Source organism: Montipora foliosa, chromosome 5 (assembly GCF_036669935.1).
Source record: "Montipora foliosa isolate CH-2021 chromosome 5, ASM3666993v2, whole genome shotgun sequence".
In the NCBI taxonomy this organism is placed as follows: Eukaryota; Metazoa; Cnidaria; class Anthozoa; order Scleractinia; family Acroporidae; genus Montipora; species Montipora foliosa.
The window spans coordinates 1,029,430-1,049,762 of NC_090873.1; the positions used below are offsets into that span (position 1 = coordinate 1,029,430).

Here is a 20,333-nt window from a genome sequence, read left to right on the forward strand (position 1 = left end):
CTCTTGGAGCAGAGTAGACAACAAACTCAACCCACACGTAATCGAGGAATGGGAATCGAACCCAGGCGACATTTGTGGGAGGCAAGTGCTCTCTGCGCTGCACCATACCTGCTCCCATTTTCCATTAGAAGCTTGCTTAGGAGCTCATCAGCATTTTGCACTGTTTGGCATTTTTAATGTTTTTGATTGTAATTAAGTAAGCAGAAAAGATAAAAAGAGCTGAGCAATGATGTGGCAAAAGAGTGTGTTAACAGCTGGTCAATTTATGTTGTGTGTTGCCCTTAATAAATCCCTTGCAATAATTCTGTTTTAATTAAGCATAGTATATCCAAATAAGCTGACAACAACTCCTGTTTCATTATGGAATATGATCTGTTATTTGATGAACTTGTTAGTTTCTGTTGTTGGTTGACATTTGTGACAGTTCAATAATTGAAAAGTTATTGTAAGATATTAGAAGCGACAAAAGTGATTGTTGTGTAGTTCATTTTTAGATTTGATCAGTTTTTAGAAAAAATATGTAGACAGATTGTTTTAGGAATAAAGGTAACTCCTAACTGCCAAACCAGTTGGCTCAATTGGTTGAACATCACACTATTGTGCAGGAGGTTGCAGGATCAAAACCTCCAGTGAGACCAACACTCAGGGTCTTTAAATAACTGAGGAGAAAGTGCTGCCTTTATAATGACATACCATAAACACCTGCAGATAAGCCGCACCATTTTCCCATAAATTGTTGCTAGAAATCAGGGGTGCGGTTTATCTGCTTGCGGTGTCGAATGTTCCATCTCTCGCATCCAATCTAATGACTGGTTACTAAGCTACGGACATTCCACTCACGCTCTTGATGGAATGCAAAAATCTATGGAAACACTGTGTTGAATGAAGAAATTGCTCTCAACAAATACCAGAAAAAAATTGATAATATGTCAAAGATGGTAGAAACGATGTTCAGTATATTAAAGTGCTAAAATTGTGGGTAAGACGTTGAAGTATTTTCCATTTCAATGTTAGTGAGTTTACATTTGATGAACAGTGGATGAAAAAGACTTCCGAAGACTCAACTTTAGATTTCTTTTGATTTTTGAGCTGCTAAATTCACGTTGCGGCTTATCTGCAGGTGTTTACGGTAACATGGAAATGGTTACTCTCTGTTCTTCTCATTTAATGATGATAAACCATAGGCCTCATCTCACAACCTTTCAATGTTCATTAACCTTATGGGACATAAAAGAACCCACACTATTTGCAAAGAGTATTGGCATGGAGTTCCTGGTGTTGTGGTTTGCCCTCTGTGGTATAGCTAGAGGGCTGTAAGTACATGGGCTAGTCCTCAGAGTGGAAGGCAGTGTTCTCAACTCTTCCGCTTTTAGCTGTGAATATGCACTACTGAATTAGAGTGTTCACTCAAAATGGCATCAGTAAAGTGACGTTTGTCTCCTGTACATCTGGACACAAAGTTATGTTGAACTTGAAGAGAAGGGTAGGAGATGTCCAGGACACCTTGTTCCTCTTATCAAATATCACATAATTTGTATTCTGGACGTAACCTTTCATTTTCGACCTGAGCTTATAAAAAAAGAAAGCCTATCATACATGTTATTTCCAGTAGACAGAAAAAAACCCTAGTGATTAGTTTTGTTGGACATCTCCTGCTAAGTGAGAAAGTAGGCTGTCCAATTAAATAGAATATGCCAAAGTGAATTGACAAAGATTTTGGTAGTTTACTTATCATCCTAGAAAGAGAACTTGCAATGAATAACATTTTGCCTCCTTGGTTTCTGGTGTTTTCAGATTACTTCACCAATAACACATGGTTGTACCTCAATACTGGGCTCAGCAGTACTGTTAACTGGGGAAGAAAATTGCTTACAGAGGAAGCTGATATTGTCACTGCACATGGTAATAACCAACATTGTTGTGTCTAATGTACTACTACTACTACTGATGATAATAATAATGATGATGATGATAATCTTGAGCACTGTAATGAGAGTTGCCACCTAAACATGGAGACATGAGAGGGGCAGACTTTAAGAAAGATTTTTCCATATCAATAGAGCTGAGGTAATTGAGTATCTCAACAACAACAACAATAATCATCATCATCATCATCATCATCATCATCATCATTGTAACATTATTCAGTCCTCAAGGTTACATGTACATGTAGAGCACAAGATAGGGTTCTGCTAATTGGAAGATGTCAAATCAACTAATAGCACATCAAATCAATCAACAACTTAAACAACAATTCTTTATTAGATCTAAAAATTTCTAACTTACAGACTTTTGCCCGCAATTAGCAAGGGTCTATTCAAGGCCGGCAAAAGAGGAAAAAAAGAAAATTTTAAAGTCTTATAAATAATATCCAAAGAACAAACCTTGAAGCAATCTAGTTTGTTCTGTGGTTTATAGCCTGAGGGAGACGGGGAGGCAGACTGTACTCAGTACTAAGAGTGACATACAATGTTATGATTTTGAGAATTGTACTCGTATATCAGAAATTCTTTTGTAATCATCCTCGTTTTTCAGGATTTCAAGGAGTTTATTCTTTAGCTGACTTTTAAATTGATTTTTATTTAGTGTTTTGATAGAGAGTGGAATGCTGTTTCAAATCAAGGCACCTGAGATTAAAGAATGCTCTTTTCATATTTTCAGTTCTAGCTTGCTTAACATAATAATTCTCATTAGTAACAGATCTAGTCCAGTAACCAAAATCTTAATGTTGAATTCTGATGAGGGAAATGTGGAGCACCCTGAGAGAGTATCCTTCTCTGAGCAGAAAGGAGAACTAACGAACTCAACCCTCATATGGCATTGACTCTTAGAAGAAATCCCAGGTCACAACACTTTTTTACTGTGAAGGGTGAATCATTTTATAAAGTACCACAAAAAGATTGCTTGCTTTGGGAGACCAGCTACTGTTTGTATTTTTCATTCACTTATTTGTTATTTATCTACAATGGGGGACAAACCTCTTAGGACACTTGACATGATCTGCCTTAATTTCTCCCATTTTCCCCCACCCCCCAAGCAATGTTGTAGTTTGTGCAGGGCTGTACACTTTACCCTGTCCTAAAAGAGTTTCTTCATTCCAACATTGTTTGCAGGGGGGAGGGGAGGGCCATTCGCGGTATCCACGTGGTTAGAGAAGTGCATATTATGCTACATCTGAATATTTGAAAAGTAATGGATCTGGAAGGAAGGTTTTCAATATCCGTCCCAAGGATTTTTGTCCTCCATTGTAGCTAGTTACAGTACAAATAAACCTTGTTGTTGTTGTTGTTGTTGCTTGCAATCATTCTTATTGGGCACAGGGCTCAGCATGTGTGCAGCAAAAGGGGTCTGCTCTTGCAGGCTTTAAGTTTTGTGACATTTATTGACAGCTAATAGACTATCACCTCTCTTGTGATGTCACCATTGTCTTTGGAGAGTTTTCAAAAGCTGATATTTGAGATTACTTAAATAAATTAAATCTCCTTATGACATTACATTTTAATTGGGGAAATGTTACTATTTTCGGCAAATAAAGAATTGTGATTCTTCTACTGTCATTGTCCTCAATATCCTCGATGTTCTCTGCTAGTAGAGACTCTTTTCCTTTCTGTTTTCTCCGCTGACAGGCGGAAGAAACACAGGACGTTTGGCCAGGGTCAAAATTGACTGAGTTAAGGATGAGGCATCATTACTGTGTGAATATTCAACAGTTATTCCTTCAAGTTACATGTCACGATTTGGCTTCTTGTGAAAGCAGTCATTCAAACAAATGATTCACAGATGTGACAATGTATTGGTGCTTATAAAAAGATGATTTGCCATAGGAATACTGCAAAAACTTTGCAGCCTGTTTTTTTCAGTCTATGTATACCTGTGCAAGTGCAGTAGACACAAAGTAAAAAAGAGACTCTAAAATTCAATAATTTGTATTGACAAAAGCTTATTTTGAAGAGCATGAAAGTTCCTTTCAATTTTATATTTAACTGTTGTCTTTTTTCATTTCATTTATTGTTGCCTTTGTCCACTTGCTTCCTCAACAGAAATCGGTGAGTGTGATAATGTAACTTTTTTTGCTGTCTTAGAAATTTTGTTTTACTGAGTATCCTTAATGATGATATTTAGTTTCTTGGTTTATGGATGTAGCTGTCGAGCTAGTTTATTCAAATATATAATGCTAATTATTGCAAAGACCAAGATATATTTGGAAAGTGCATCTGTTACTACTAATAGGAGGCTGATTGTAAATTAAGACCATAATATGCCGGAAAGACATCCTGTCAGAGAGAAATGTACATTAATTTGTCTATAATGGAATATGGTCGGTTCTTAAGTTATGGTCAGTTGGCATTGCTTTGTGGCGGTTGAGGCAAAAGAGCTTAAGACTACTGCATGGGCAATGCTGTTTTATTACAATGTGAGGAAGAATGGGATTTTGAATGGCGTGTTGAACTTTCCTCCAGTCCATACGGTGGTGTGTGACTGCACCCGGCTCCTGAATTAAATGCAAGACCCTTATGTGAATTATAAGTTAAGTGATTGGATTCAGGTCAGTGTCATTTTTACGGGCAAGGCTCTTGGGCATTAGCTTTATTACACAAAAAGACCGGACCAACACTCAGGGTCTTTAAATAACTGAGGAGAAAGTGCTGCCTTTGTGACTACACCTGCAAGTGGTTAGACTTTCTAGTCTTCTCAGATAAGGACGATAAGCCGGAGGTCCCATCTCACAGCCCTTGTTCATTAACTCTGTGGGACGTTTTAAAGATCCCACACACTTTTCGGAAAGTGTAGGGGACAGTGTTCCCGGTGTTGTGGTCTGACCTTTCCAGCATGTGGTCAGCTTGGCAGGATTAGCTTGAACGGCTTCTGTGTGAATGAGACCACAGTTGTGTATAACAGCCAGAAGTCAGGCTTCTTAGCCAAGTGCTGGAGCTTCACTCAATATTCAATAGAGAGAATAATAATCGTGCTTTAAAACAGTGAGAATAAAGCCTCTTTACATTGTTTTGCTTTCGTTGGTCTTGCAACTTGCATAGTCCAAATGACTGAGATGTCTGTGTGTGGTCAAAGATGAATAGGAATCTTAAGCAAAAGTGAAAAGAAAGATTGTCCAAACTAAACGTGTATGATTTATTGCTGTCTTACAGGACACAATTTTGGCAGTGAACATGATCCAGATACTGATGAATGTGCGCCAGCTGATACCAAAGCACAGGGTGGTAAATTTATCATGTATCCTGCGTCCGTTAGTGGACAGCTACGAAACAACAAGGTAAAGAAAATGTACATCTATGGGCCTTCTTTGCACGGGGGCCATATTGTCCATAGACAATAGAATTTGTATCACAAACCTGGAGTTGAAATGTTTGGAAACGAGTTTCGGTGCGCAAAAGCAGAAGTTTTCAATCCCTTCGGGACTCAATATGGCTGTCGTGTGATTAAGACCCATCATTGGATCTACTTCCCAAAATCTTAGCTATGGCAGTGTACTATCCTTTCCCTATAGCTGTACCTATCCCTTGAGGGTTGTTCAGAGCAGCTACGTAATGGGATCCACCTTACTAAGTACATAGGCGTCACAACGTGAAGCTCTAACCATGTCTCGCTAAGCCAGTTCTACAGTCAAAAAGTAATAAATGAAGTTCTTAGGCTTAATTAAGGAGATGCCTTGCGAATGTATAGTACCATGTATAGTACCATGAATCTCATTATGCATTACCATGTCATTCGGCTGGTCTAAAGCACAGGTCAGTTTAAGTTTCACTGTGCTATAGATAAATAAACAGCAATAAAAGTGCCTCCAAATCCTAATCACTCTAATAAAATGCTGTTTCAGCAGGTCTCGGAGAAGCTTTTGGCTTGGTGGTTCATTAGTGGAGCAGGGTAGTCAACTTGACCTGTGAAATGTCACCCATGTTTTAAACCTGCATCATCTCATTTGTCAGTTACAAATTATGATTATCTTACTCATGAACACCCACAATTGGCGAGACGAACCACCTTTGCTAATTGCCGGTTTATCTGGCCAACAATACAAAGGGTGCACTTGCCCCCAACTACTATAACTGGTTGGTTGACATTGCATTTTTTGTATTTTTAGTTTCACTGGGAGATGAACCACTCCTGACAGAGTTTTAGGGCCTCTTAATCAGCACATTGTAATGAGAACTTAAGTTTCTTATTAGTGTCTGGCGTCGTTAGTGATAGAGCAGTTTTCAATTGAGTGTCGAAAGTAATTAGCGAATTACTTTGGTTTATGATTACTTCACTCAGTGATTGGTTCAAAATTCTCGTGCCATTTTTTCATCCAATCAGAAGTGAAACCAAAACCAATCGTGGCTCACGCGTGCACATTTTCCCGCGCTTTGTGTCGGCTACGTGTAATTACTTCGAGTTTTGATTGGTTTGCCAGATTGTCTCAGTCCGTTTTGATTGGCCAAAGTAATTACTTTGGTTTTGGTTTTACGACACTCAATTGAAACTCGCTCTAAATACTGTTGTAATTATGTTTCTTATAGAAGTTATATACAATGGCCGGTGACAGTTAATATTGCTTTTCTGTCAGCCGTCACCATTATGAATCACCAATGAGTTTTACAATCATTGTTATTGTGTCTCACTAGGAATTCTCCCCATGCAGCAAACGCAGAATCGTTGGAGTGCTGCAGACTAAGTCGCAATTCTGTTTTACAGGTAAACGAATACCCTTAAATGCAAAATCCGCTAACCAGGTAGCTTAACTGGCACTGTATTACCCTGTGGGGATCGTAGGCTGAAAGCCAGATCGGAAGATTACACTGGGAAAGGCGACCTGTCAGGCAACATCAGCAAATTGCTAGACTTTCATGTCTTCTTTTATGGAGACGGTGAACCATAGTTCCTGTCTCTCTCGAAACTAGTCTATAAAACTTTAGGGACAACGATTAGGGAATTTGGTTCCTGGTTTTTACGGTCTTGTCTCTTCATCCTAATAAATTGCAGCAATAGAGGTTTAACTTTGTAGGAGATTCTGTGTGCTCTTGTTGAGCTCGATTAAGCAATTCCTAACTGGCTCGCAAACCAAAATTAAACGTTCTCATTTGTATGGAATGTACTTCTCATTTATCAAATCATGCCTCCTTACTAGTTAACGTTTCAACTGACAAGTTCAGTGGCTACAATTGTGGATGAAAATTCCTTGGGACTGTCGTGCAAAACTTGTAATTATCGATGATTTCAGAATTACTTCCAAAAGCATTGCCATATTTTACAACTCCATTGCAATCTCAAAAAAACTACGGGTGCAGGGTTACAACATTGTGGGTGGAGTGGGAGGAAGGGCTGGGCACGTGTTGTTTTGAGTCTTGTGCGACTGTTCTCTCTGCGTGTGTGTAAAAAGTAGGTAGTTTAAGAAACCACGGTGGCTACGGCGAAGAAAACGTCACTTCAAACTACATGTATTGGTTTGAGGTATCCTAAGTTTTTCACAATGTTTCCATCTTGCTTAAGGACGGTGCCTACTATTGCTATTGCGCATACGTTCTGCGCATCTCAAGATACTTGGGTTTCCTATCAGCGGTGCTTATTAATACAGGTATATTTTTGCGCGGTTCAAAACTATGGGGAGAAAGCAGAATTTAGCAAGTGCTCTTGGTATCCAAAAAGAAAACTGGGGGTAATCATGCATTTTTCAGAGATAATTAAGCTTCAATGTGGCAAATAACGCCATACATTGCTTTGTATTTTAAAGCTTTTTACAAATATTGTTGATTAATTATCTTCAAAAAATGTGTGGTTCCCCCCAATTTTCTTTTTGGATTTCAATAACGCTTGTTACGATCTGCTTTTCCTGCATAGTCAGTAAACTGCGCAAAAATACCTTTGAATTAGTACGCACCGTCCTTAAGTTGTACAATATGGGCGAAGTGCCCTATAACCAGATTGGTATGTACAGATTTGAAGTAAAGAGAGAGAAGGAAAGATTCACTGTAGTTTGACCACGTTGTCGTCAAAACCTTTAATCTGGTCATTTCACGTTGCAGTTTTGACGAGTACAGGAGTGAAATGTACAAAAATGCGTGCCGCTCGTGCAGCACGGTCATTTTTTTCGTCTTTTAACCAACAATATTACTGCTTTTTGGCGTTGTCATTGCCGTAGCTGTCGTCGTTTCCACCCCAGTCACAAGTGCAAATGTGTCCCAAGAATGTTGTCCATGATTGTAGTTCTGTCTGATTGCACTAGTGAAAAAAAAACAAGTTTTTACCAAATGTGTTGTAACTCAAATCACTATGCTATTGTTGTTGTTGTTGTTGTTGTTTAAGAGCCAAGAAGTGAAATTTGTGGTAACTTCAAGACTGAAGCCAAGGAACAGTGTGATCCAGGTGGCATTGTACCCAAAGATACAAAATGTTGCACTAACAATTGCAAATTACAACCAAAGGCTTTGTGCAGGTAAGAAAATTAGCCCAGTACTCCTGCTTAACTGTCCACTAAAAGTCAACTTAGGAATTGGGATGGTTCCCTTCCTAGTCTCCTTTTGAGTCCCTTCACTCTTTGTTTGTTTTCCTTTTTGAGTTCCTTGCGAGCAAAGGTCTCTTTTCTTTTTGCGTTCGCTGGACTGACTAGTACAGGAAAAAGACCTTCTGAAGATATATCTTCGCTGCCTGTTGTAGGGCCAGCTTTTCTAGTTCGCCAAGAAACTTGTATCGTTCACCCTTATTCAGACTTCCTATCTTGGGTGAGTGGTCTAGTTTCGCTGTTGATCCATCACATACTTGTTTGCCACGCTTCACGATGATGGAACACTTCTTTGGTTTATACCTAAGCCGATGTCTCTCATTGCAGCTTGAGTAGTTGTCAGCACTTTGTGTAACTTACTTTCAGAAGCAGCAAACACTTTAAGGTCATCTATGTACAGAAGGTCTGTGATCTTAGTGGAGATAGGCTTACTTATCTTATATCCTTCAGCCGCTTTGAGCATCCATGCCACGGGGTTTAAACATAATGTAAATAGTCTTGGGCACAAAGCATCACCCTGAGGAGTCCTCTTTCTAATCGGATCTTTGCTGACGTTTGCAGGTCATTCTTCGTCTTTGCCACGATTCTGGTATTCCACGAGGAATACAAGTTCTTTACACATGCTTCTATCCAGCTTGGGAACTTGTGAAGGGCCATCAGGGTATTTAACCACTTGTGATCAACCGAGTCATAAGCCTTCTTTACATCTATCCATGCCATGCTGTTACACTTTCCTCTTACACAGTCCTGTATCACCATCCTGTTAATCAATAAATTATCAGTAGTACCCTCTATATCCACTCTTGGCTCCCCTCTTTATTACTATTGTTGTTGTTGTTGTTGTTGTTGTTGTTGTTGTTGTTGTTATTATTATTATTATTATTATTATTATCTCATGGCGTTTACGCTCTGGCAGATGTTATATCGCATTTAAGACAAAGGAGCGAGCCATAGCCAATGGCCAAAGGTCCTTTGGGTCATTCCCTCTTGTTTAGTTTTCCAGAACCTTTCTTAGGATCCTTGCTGTTCCTAGCAAGGCTGTTTTCTGCAAGAGTCCTTTCTTGATAGCAATCCCTAGCTTCGTAAGCTATCCATCTAACCTTTTACTTACTCCTCCAAGTGCACCAACAACTATCGGTACGACTTCTACATGTCTGATCCCCCATATATTCTTAATTTCTCTCTTTAGCTCCTGGTACTTCTCCAGCTTTTCACCTTCCTTCTCATGCACCCTGTGGTCCCACGGTGACGCAATATCCACAATAATTACCTTATTATTTTCCTTTTCTACAACAACAATGTCTGGTTTTCTGACTGCGATGATATAGTCGCACTGGATGGACATGTCCCACAAGATCTTAAAACTTTCGTTTTCCACAACCGTTTCTGGTTGGTGCTCATACCATTTCTCACTTCTGTCTATACCTTACTTACAACAGAGTTTCCAGTGCACCAATCTGGCAATATTGTCATGCCTTCTCTTGTACTCTTTCTGCGCCAGTTTGTTACATTCACTGATAATGTAAAAAAAAAAAAAAAAGTAAAGTGGTGCATTTATATAGCGCCCTTATCACAACGTCTCGAAGGCGCTTTACAATGATCAATTTACCCCCAGCGGACTGGAAGCATATACAGGCGCAAATTGCAGCCGCTTCTAAGCAGTCTGTGCATGCTGGTACTCATTTTACCGACCTCGGAAGGATGGAAAGCTGAGTGAACTTTAGCGGGAAAGAAGGTCGCCAAATATTCCAGTCTCGGCAGAACCGGGAATGGAACCCGGGACCTTAGGGTTCGAAGGCAGAGATCTTACCAATGCGCCAACCCCTCCGTGGTTTATTGTTTCACCCTTCTCCCCACACAATCTGCAAAGTGGGAATCCACTGACTTGTCAATGTTGATATTATTATTATTATTATTATTATTATTATTATTATTATTATTATTATTTCTGCACGCTGTGAGCTCACACAACATCACAAGCATCACATGAGGATTCAGTCGCTAAATAACCACCACGCATGCTCAACACAGTGAGGACCCATGGCTGAGGTCCATTTACTCTTCAGCCCAGCGAACGCAAAAGAAAACAGACCTCTGCTAGCAGGGAACTTTTTGAGTGAATTTGCACCCCCAAAAAAAGGCTGTAATCGTGTGTACATAGCGGCCTTGGAAAGCATGGCCGAATGGTTGGGGGCAGAGGAATGCTTTCGATCTGGGAATCACGGGTCTAAATCCTGCTTTGACCACTAGCTTCGCTCACTTTTGATCCAATTCAAAGTGTCCCGTTAAGTCTAAGCATTTTCCTACCTATTTCCACAATAAGGGTATTTTTAGGTTTGAGTAAATGCAACTGTTAAGCCTGGTTTTCACTGGCGATGCAAGCATAAACACAAGTAGCATACGCAAACTCAGTAGCTTGTTGTTCATTAGGGCCTTTTGTTAGAACAATAGACACTAATTAACTAAGTAAATGCGCTTGTGCTTGCGTCGCTAGTGAAAACCAGGCCTTAATCTTTACTGAAGTAGCAGAGTTTACGGGACACTTGTCTTTGTGACGTCAATTGCCTGTATGCCGTGCGTGGCATAGCTTGGGATTTGGAGCTCGCTCTAATACCCCAGCTGTTAACCGCGCGCCATTCCACGCACGGAGAGCCTGTGTGCAGGCTAGCCTAGACACGAGTGATGTTGAATTTGGGAACACGTTGTGACGCTTATTGAAATCCGCGTGCATTTCTGGATATATATGGACTAAAGTTGTTTTTGGTAATCACTGACTCAAATGGTAGAAGGCTACGCTCATTATGCTCTTTCGTTTTCAAGTAGGTTTTTTAATTTGCACCAGGGTTTCTTTGTCCTATCCTATCCGCTCCCTTCGTATATTCTGTATTTCATATGCCGTAAAATTCCGGTTATAGGCCCATCTACTTGGAAACAAAAAAAATCATCCGGTTATAAGCCTTCCCGGATATTTCCCACCCCCCCACCCCTCTCTAGTTTTCCTTGTTCTCTCATTATTAAGTACCGGTACTCTTCCAGAGCCCTGTACTACCTCAAACACACAATTAGGAAAGATCGCTGAATAATAATAATAATTGAGAGTATTAAGTGCACGAAGCCTCGCCGCCGTGAACTAGACATTAATATTTTTAACAGTGACAGCGAAGATGAACTCTGAGCTTCCGGTTTCTTGCGTTCCGATTACGTTCACGTTGTTAAGTTTTGATTTTGTTCCTAAAATTGAAATGCATTCGATTTATAACGAGGCTTGAAAGTTTAATTAAATAGTAGTAAATTAAAAACGTATTTCCATCAACACTGCTGTGGCTCATTTCGAAACGTGTTTTAATTCCGCATATAAGCCCCCCAGGATATAAGCCCCTCTGTATATCAGCCCACCCACAACCCCTTACGAAGTTGTCTAAGCCCAGGGCTTATAACCGGAATTTTACGGTATCTCAATCCTCTACAGTTTTATCTTGAATTCACAAAGTGACCAGCTCCCAGGTAACTTGATAGCTCAACTGGTATGTTTTTTTTTTTTGTAAGTAAGGGCGAAAAAAACAAGAAAGAAGCAAAAGCGAATAGGGATAGGTGCAACAGGACTGACGTCCCATGCGAGACACCGCCTTACCTTGCATCCATTGGCAATGCACTCTTTCTATCATGTTGAAGCTGCTTTGCATAACATTGCTCAAAGAGATGCCTGGAAATAACGCGCAACTTTGTCAGCCAATCACATGCTTAAAACAACTATCATTGTAACATGTTCGCACTCATTATCCCGCGCTAACCTGACGGCTGATTGAATGGTTTTTGTCTTTGTGTCGGACAGGCTCATTGGATTGTCCTTGTCTATCGTGACTAGTCAACTGAGCAACGTGATTTATGTTGTTCAGCAGTTAAATCAGTTTATTGCCTTTCATTCTTTAGTGACGGCTATGATTCGCCTTGCTGCAAACACTGTATGTTTAATGATACTTCCATCAAATGCCGTGAAGAGGATCCCGCGTCTTGCAAGAAAGAGACCTATTGTAACGGGTCAAGCCCAAAGTGTCCAGAAGCAGAGAGTATGAATAATGGAACTGAGTGTTTAGACAGGTTGGTGTTGTCTGAATTCTCCAAGACGCCGAGATAACCGAGGTGTTTGTTCCTTCTGTTTTGCTCGGGCCAGCACATTTGCAACAAACCGCTCCCTCGTACAAGTGATGTTGACTTGCCACGCAACCTTAATCGCGTAACTACTGTAGCAATAAGGGAGAAGAAAACTTGAGATTACGTGACAAGCCAAAAGATGGTCTGCAACGGAGGCGTGACTACACGTGCTCTGGCCGCCATGTTTTGATCAACCGTTGTCTCCTGTTTGTAGACATTGACTCGTCACGCAACCTTGTTTTGCGTACACAAAAAAAACCCTTGGATCGTCATGCAAAGTAAATTGCGTGACGAACAAAAAAGAAGGATTGCGATTGTGATTGCGTGACGAGTCTAGTATTCTCGAAGGACGAGTCAAATTTTCGGAGAAATGATGGCTTGAGTTTGTGTGGTTTGGCTGCTGTAATATGTTTCCAATCAGGCCAAATGACAGTTCTGTTACGGCCATTTTTGAAGAGTGAATCCTCGTTTTGAAGTTTAAAGTTAAAGTTACAGTTATTTATTTTACTGCACTTAAGTTACAAGGAATTTGTCATGTCGTGAGTTTTTTTATGATTTTCAGTGGCCGATGTTTTTATGGTGAATGCTTGTCTTTTTGTGCTGCTGAGAATCTTACACCGTGCAAATGTTCCGATCAGGAAAACGCTTGTAAAGTGTGCTGCATTGTGGCTGGAGCATGTCGACCATACAAAGGCAATGCAACAATGGTTACATTTATTCCCGATGGGCGGTCTTGTCAGACAGGGGAATTCCAAGGAAGTTGCGTTGAGGTAAAAACTGGAACTCTTAAAAAGCTCCGTGCAATTTTTAGGCGACAATTTTTATTTGCTCGTGTAGGCGAGGAAATTTTGCCAACTTTTATGTGGCAACCGTATTTGCTGAAAAGCTGGCGTGTTAGCTTTTGTGTGACAAACAAAAGTTGTCAAATACGAAAAATTGCTCGTGTCGACTATTTGTTGCATAAAATGTGGCAAATTCCTGCCTCTTAGTGAGCGCAGGCAACCTCGCCTGCTTTATCTCTGCTGTCCAAAGGCATTGTTCACCCACTTAACTGCGAATTGTCGACAATTGTTTGTTGTGTTATCTACACGATCAAATGTATTTGCCACATCAAGAGAAAATGAGGGAGAGAGGGAGAGTAGGGACGATGGCCGGGATATGTAAATTTCACAACAGTTATTTTTAGATCGGAAGTCTGTTTCCCGAGCAGTCAGCGACTGTAAAGGATGACGTCATACGAATTTCTCTGGCGGTTGTGTTATGGCTCTTCATCCAACAAGCCATTAGATTCACTATAAATTGCAGGATCTATCTCCAACTCCAGGATTTGGGGCAAGATAAACCAATGCGTCCTTGCTTCTGAAACTCGTTTTCGTCAACAAGCCTCAATTCCACTTGGAACGTCATTCTGAATTCTCTGACTTCGCAAATGCCTCGGGAAACAGACTTGCGTTTTCGTGACATCTAAGAATAACCTAACTAAAATGACATATCCGAAGGGCTTGACTGGGTGACACCCTCTCTGTCTCATTAATTTTCTCTTGGCCACATAAAATTGTCACATGAAAAGGGTCTTAAACGTATACTGACATTTCGAACATTTACAGCTTTTACGCTTCGTCAACACAAAGTTAATTTGACTGCTAAAATGTCCATAGCCTTCAAATTGTCTTTCGCTTATGGCTTGAGCAAACGTGTGTTTTTCTTCAGGGCGAATGCAAGAAAACTACGCAAGATTTGGTCGAAAGATTCTGGACTTTCCTTACAACCTTGGACAGCAATATAGTCGCTAAGTTTATGAAAGACAACTTGGCTGGAACTGTAGTGGTGTTTTCGCTATTGTTTTGGATTCCTGCTAGCTGTTATATCAATCGTCTTGTAAGTTCTCTTGTTTTCTTAGAGCCTACGGTGTGGACTGAAATGAACTGGACTCCATCCCAAGTCTGCGACCTCATCAAAACATCAGTTTAAATTACCTGTTCACATTTTTCAGACTTTTTGCTATCATCCCCTTTGACCTTGTCAACGGTGTACTTAGAAAGAATAGTAAGGATTCGCTGTTCTGTGCTCTTAGTTTTCATAGAACCTTTGGCCATTTGCTGAGAACGGGAACGAATTATAGAAAATGTCAAGACACAAGTGCAAAGGCATTGTTTTGCTCAAAAACCGTGTGGCGTCCTAGGCATTTAAGTTCCCCCACCCCCACCCCGCCCCATGCGAAGACGGGGGAGTCGGAAGGAGGATCTTGTGTCCCAATTTAAACGTACATTTAACGTTTTGGGCCGTGTCGAAAATGCCCACTAGGTTAGAGCATTCATTCCACCCCCCCCCCCCCCCCGAATTCCCTCCGCCCTTCGGTTGCCTTTTCTCTTCCAAAGAACATTAGAGAGAGTAAAGAGATTACGAAGCACGTTCACGGCAAAAGCCAAACGTGAAGCTGAAATTTTTGTTTCTTGGCTTCAGTGAGTGACTCTGATACTGTGTTTATTTAGGATCGAAAGCGTGACAAACAGGAGGCACTTGATGCAGAATGGAGGGATATTAAGGTAAAGTAGTTGGTTCATGAATTTAATCACCCAAGTGTCTCATCAAAAGCTCAGTTTATGCACAAAATTCGACGTATCCCTATACCCACAGAAGACTTCTGTTGATTCATACGACCAAACGACTGAAAAGAGCCGCCTCAAAATCGCAAATCGCAGGCACTTCACTAATCTGTGATTATTACTACCGCGTAATTTTATATCTTTGTCTTGTTTAATTTAACAAGCTGTGGTGACAACCTCTTTTTCCTCTATCACTACCCCCTCTAGGCTCGATTTCCCGATTTCCGCCGCCCTCTCGAGTTCGGGTGGTTTCGAGATTAAGCGTTGGCTCATTTCCCGAAACAGCGGCTGATAGTCGAGCCCATTCAGGCTATTTTCGTGTAGCGGCCATATTTTTGCTACACTGACCAATTCGTTGATTTATACCGGCACTTTAACCTTCTTTGAAATTGTCTCCACAGAATACAAAACTGTTACGACAGCCTAAGCCTACCAGCAAAGGAAATTTTATTTACAGACAAGAGTCCATTACCAGATCATCGAAAGCCCACAAACCATACAAACTGAAGGCCATGAATATCAAAACAAACAGGATCCCTCACTTGGAGCACATTGGACAGAGAGAAACTCACTTTTGACAACTTTTAAAATCACACGTGACAGGGTTTTCAGTTTTTGCACGTCTAAAAATTGGACCATGGATCCTGAACCTGGTTGCTTAAGTGTGCTGGAAGTTTGTTTGTACTCAATGTCGTAAAGCACAAGAGAGCGATGTTGAGTCGATTTAAAGAGCTTTCCTGAAGCACCCCTTGTCATTGCTTTAAAAAAACTAGCTTCTGATGGGGTGCAATTGGAAGTAAACTATATCATCGTTCTAAGGGAAGGGCTAAGACCTCTGAACGTAATAAAAACTTTAACAAATCTATATTACAATATTTTAATGCAAGAAGAGGGGATGGTTTGCATTCCTATTCCGGCTTCATTGACTTTTTATTGAATTTGTCTTTGACGGGTACCACTCTAAAATGGCAAACTGAATGTCTCCGACAATTGGATTTATGATTCAACGCTGTTGTATTGCTCCATTCTCGTCACCAGAGCCTCGGATCCTATGTCCGCGCATGACCAGAGGCTCTGGGAAACTCTATACGGAAGAACAGGCGCCGTAAGATTGTTATGGCCAAAAACGCCTGCTCACTCCTCGTGCTAACATGAATGCACCAATCAGAGACGCGTTTCATTGTTCTTCGCGAAAACCAATGGAAGACATTTTGTTTCACGGTTCCCCAGATCTCTTCTCTCCGTCAGTCATGCGCAAAAGAGAAGAGCTCTGGGGTCAATATTGGTATTGATCTGAATGCGTCTTTGTACACACAGCGATCCATGCTTGTCAACATTAAATGCGTGCGCATATCAAGTCATGAAACACGCTAGCGAGCACTGACGAGGAAAGTGTGCGCTGAGAGCCATTTTTAGTCTTCTAAAAGTTCCTGTGCTCTTCTCTTCATAACTCGATTAGCCGCACCTTAAGCATAAGACAAGAGGTTTATAGCAATGCAAGCCCATGTTTTGCTAGGAAAGAGGAAGGCTGAGCTTGTTGCTTATTTCATTTAAGGGTACACACGCTTGCGGTCAGTGGATTGGATTTCGAGCGTCTGTTTCCTTTGTTGTAGCATTAGTAAACGTATTTATAATTATTTGTTCCAATTTTTTTAAATAAAGTGGTTGTTTTTTTTTTTTCGAAAGCTTATTGACGGGCTTGAAATGATGCTGTTGGAATTGACTTTGTATTTTGCCATTAAAAAACGTAGCAAACATGAAGAAACTGTTCCATTGTCGTTCCTGTCATGGATCAGCATGTAAGTGGTAGAAAAAATCTTTGGAAGTTACAAGTTTCCAGATCACAGTCACGAAAAAGCAAACAAACCAGCAATAACACAAATGACTAGCCCTTCTTTTTCGAAAGACCCATGCATTGAAATCTTTCGAAACATAAATTTATGGCCCACTTTTGGAGAAAAAAGACACGGTAAACTGCAACGACCGGAAGTTGTCGTTTCTAACTGTAACACCGTGTCACGCTCTAGTCCCTACACTTGGCTTCCATCACTGCAGGGAAATAAGGAAAATTCCAAGCATCCACGAGGTACCTTTGCCTAATTACAATAATAATAATAATAATAATAATAATAATAATAATTTAATACTTCTATTGCTCAGCTTAACAAATAATTTGATCAAATGTGTATTACATTATTGGTAATATACATGAAAAAAATTACTCGATTCTGATTGGCTGAAAGCAGTGCAGTTCACGTGTAACAGTGCAAAATGTGTAATACACCAGTGCAAATTACGCATCGAAATTCTGGATTATGATTGGCTAATAAACAATAGGCTTAACTGATTAGAGTGCAATGTGAAGTGCTAGTTTTCTACCCCATATGAATCATGTGAGCGTTAGCCCTACTAATGGAAATGGGCCCACCCAAGGACAGAAAAACTCTGACCACGGTGGGAATTGAACCCCTGTTCAAATATAAGTGTTTGTCCAGGAATGAATGTAACGACTCTATAAAAACCCTTTTGTCCTTGGTTTTCACGCCTGTTTCTAAAATGCTCGCATAATTTGAGCATTTTTCGTGGCTAGTGGTTTCGGCATTTTTAACGCGGAGCCGACATTCACATTCGTTCCAGGCTTGTGTTCAGCCCCCCGAGACTTCCAACTTTTTTTTCTCTCTACGATATATGTGTGTATATATATAAATGGGCACGTTCTGCAACTCCCTTTGTACACAATTCCTTTCGACTGTTCTTTTGTCGGCCAGTCCTTAGGTTTTTTGAAAACATGACCCAGTGTTTTTAGTGGTTTGAAAGCTGTTTTAATGTTGTCGCGGTTTAAAATCCATCTAATTCGCTCTAACACGCCTTTGATATATGGTATTGACCCATGTGCTTTTGAGTTCTCCCGGGGCTTTGGGTGTGCGTTGTTTGGTTGATCGACCGACTTGATGAAGTTTTGAGGATAGCCATGAGTTTTTAGGTTGTTGATAACACGTCGTTCCTTGCTCTGTCTTTGTGCAGTTGTTGATGGAATGCATTTAGTGCGGTCTATTGAGGTCTTAACAACAGCTCTTTTGCTTTGCGCTTGGCTGTGTGAATGGAAATCTGAATTCTTGCTCGTATGTGTGGCCTTGCGGTATACACCCACCTCGATCTTTCCGTCTTCATTCACAGTATTGTTGGTGTCCAGGAAGGCTGTGCTCTTCTTGCCCATGGTTATTGTAGGCGTCTCTTCTGTAAACTGAATGTTGGCATTTATTGAGTTAAAGTGAGTGTGAAAAACCTCAACACCGTCTCTCTTAATGCACGCGTTCGAATCGTCGACATAGCGGCGCCACCATTTTGGTTTGACTGGCGAAGTTATTAATGCTCTTTCCTCAACTCCTTCCATTACAAGCTCTGCGATAATCGCGCTGACTGGAGATCCGATGGCACATCCCCGATACCTGATGGTATTGGAATCCCTCAAATATGAAATAGCTGTTGTGTAAAAGAAAGGAGAGTAATTAAGTGCAAGATTTGGTATATGGTCAACTGTCTGTGATTTTTCCGATCATCAGATCCCTCCACTTTTCTCTGAACACAATGTCTATAGCCATGCATGCCGATCGGTGTGGAGGTGAAGAGTGAGATCACGTCAAATGACACAACCAGTTCGTCCTCAGCCACTTCCTGGTTACTTATAAATTCTACAAACTGTTTAGCATTCTTCACAGAATATTCGGTTTCATTATTTTGCAAGGTGTTTCAGTACGGAAGCCAGGTATTTTGAAAGCTCATAAGTCGGCGAACATTTTTCCAGTATTACGTCAACATCCATTTACTATATGTATGTACATAGAAGCAATCCAATGTAAACTCTCATTGTACTTGAAGAAGGCTGGTTTGGCCAGCCGAAATATAGTACAACACTAAAATCAAATCTACGTTGTCTTCAAGTCTTAAGAATAGCTTTCACTAATACCAGAGGTGGAACTCAAATAATGAATCATAAAATTACCAAGTACAGGTAACTGAATAATAAATGCAGGTAATAATAAATAAATAAGTAATAGGCCACTTGCACTAAGAGGTCACGTGACCATTGCTTCCTTTAAACAATGAGTTGGAATCTTGCTGATGCAAAAAATTGACAGAGCACATAAAAATTAGCTTACACCCGAAATTTGAGAGGAAACGCATTTAAGGAAGATATTTTATGGCACTTTGATTTTTCAACAAAGCAGTATGATTTGTATTGGCCGCCATGTTGGAGGGCATACTCTTGCCCTCCAATATGGCGGCCAAAACTACTTTTTGCTTATATCTTGTTAAACGTTTAATAGTTACGCTCAGATGTGCTGTAAACGTTAGCACATAATTTTTTCAACATCCTCCTTGAAGTTTAAGTGCAAAGCTTGTGTTCAGAAAGAAGTAATTCATAATTTTAAAAATCGCATTTTGGTCACGTGACCAGCGAGGAACTTACTCATTTTAAGAAAATGGTGCGGGTTTGAAAAACCAAATCACTATTATTATCTTTAAGATATGACCCACTAATCGTTTTTCGAAGGCAAAATCATATAGCTTTCATTTTCATGAAAACTATGTCACATGACCTCTTAGTGCAAATGGCCTATTGTTAATTATTGAATGAGATATTAATTAGTACTGATAACGAATAACAATATTAATAATAAATAAATAAATGAGACAAAAATGGGGAGTCTACAGCCTACGAAGGTAGCTAGGTGCCTTCAAGGATCTTTTTGCAGACTGAGCGGCAGACCTAAACGACGGTGCATTGGTGGATGAGATTACATTTTCAGACAACTGGTCCAAATCCTAATAGCCCGAGGGAAAATTGAATAATTAAACGAGGAAATATTAGCTTCTGGCTGACTGTAAGGACGGGAGTTATATCTAGAAGGCCTATAGGAACGCTTAACTATATCAGGAAAAGGCAAATTAATTAGGTTATTATGAGGCTTGTAGAATAATGTTACTTGGCTAGCCAAGCGTCTCTGTTCAAGAGTGTCCCAATCTAGATTTTTTACTAGCTAAGATGTACTTGAGTACGGTTTGTAATTGTTGGT

General features: G+C 40.3%; 1 protein-coding gene across 1 annotated transcript in view; it reads left to right on the plus strand.

The window, feature by feature from the left end:
* The window catches only part of LOC138003303 (ADAM 17-like protease), a 28,855-nt gene extending 11,841 nt beyond the window's left edge, over nt 1–17,014 (plus strand). The window contains exons 11-20 of the mRNA XM_068849305.1: nt 1,795–1,902; nt 4,041–4,046; nt 5,148–5,272; nt 6,624–6,693; nt 8,302–8,431; nt 12,428–12,595; nt 13,212–13,419; nt 14,360–14,527; nt 15,142–15,195; nt 15,657–17,014. Of these exons, the coding sequence (XP_068705406.1) occupies nt 1,795–1,902; nt 4,041–4,046; nt 5,148–5,272; nt 6,624–6,693; nt 8,302–8,431; nt 12,428–12,595; nt 13,212–13,419; nt 14,360–14,527; nt 15,142–15,195; nt 15,657–15,833 (1,214 nt within the window). The 3' untranslated portion in view covers nt 15,834–17,014. The remainder of the gene's footprint in view (nt 1–1,794; nt 1,903–4,040; nt 4,047–5,147; nt 5,273–6,623; nt 6,694–8,301; nt 8,432–12,427; nt 12,596–13,211; nt 13,420–14,359; nt 14,528–15,141; nt 15,196–15,656) is intronic.
* The last annotated feature ends 3,319 nt before the right edge of the window (nt 17,015–20,333 follow it).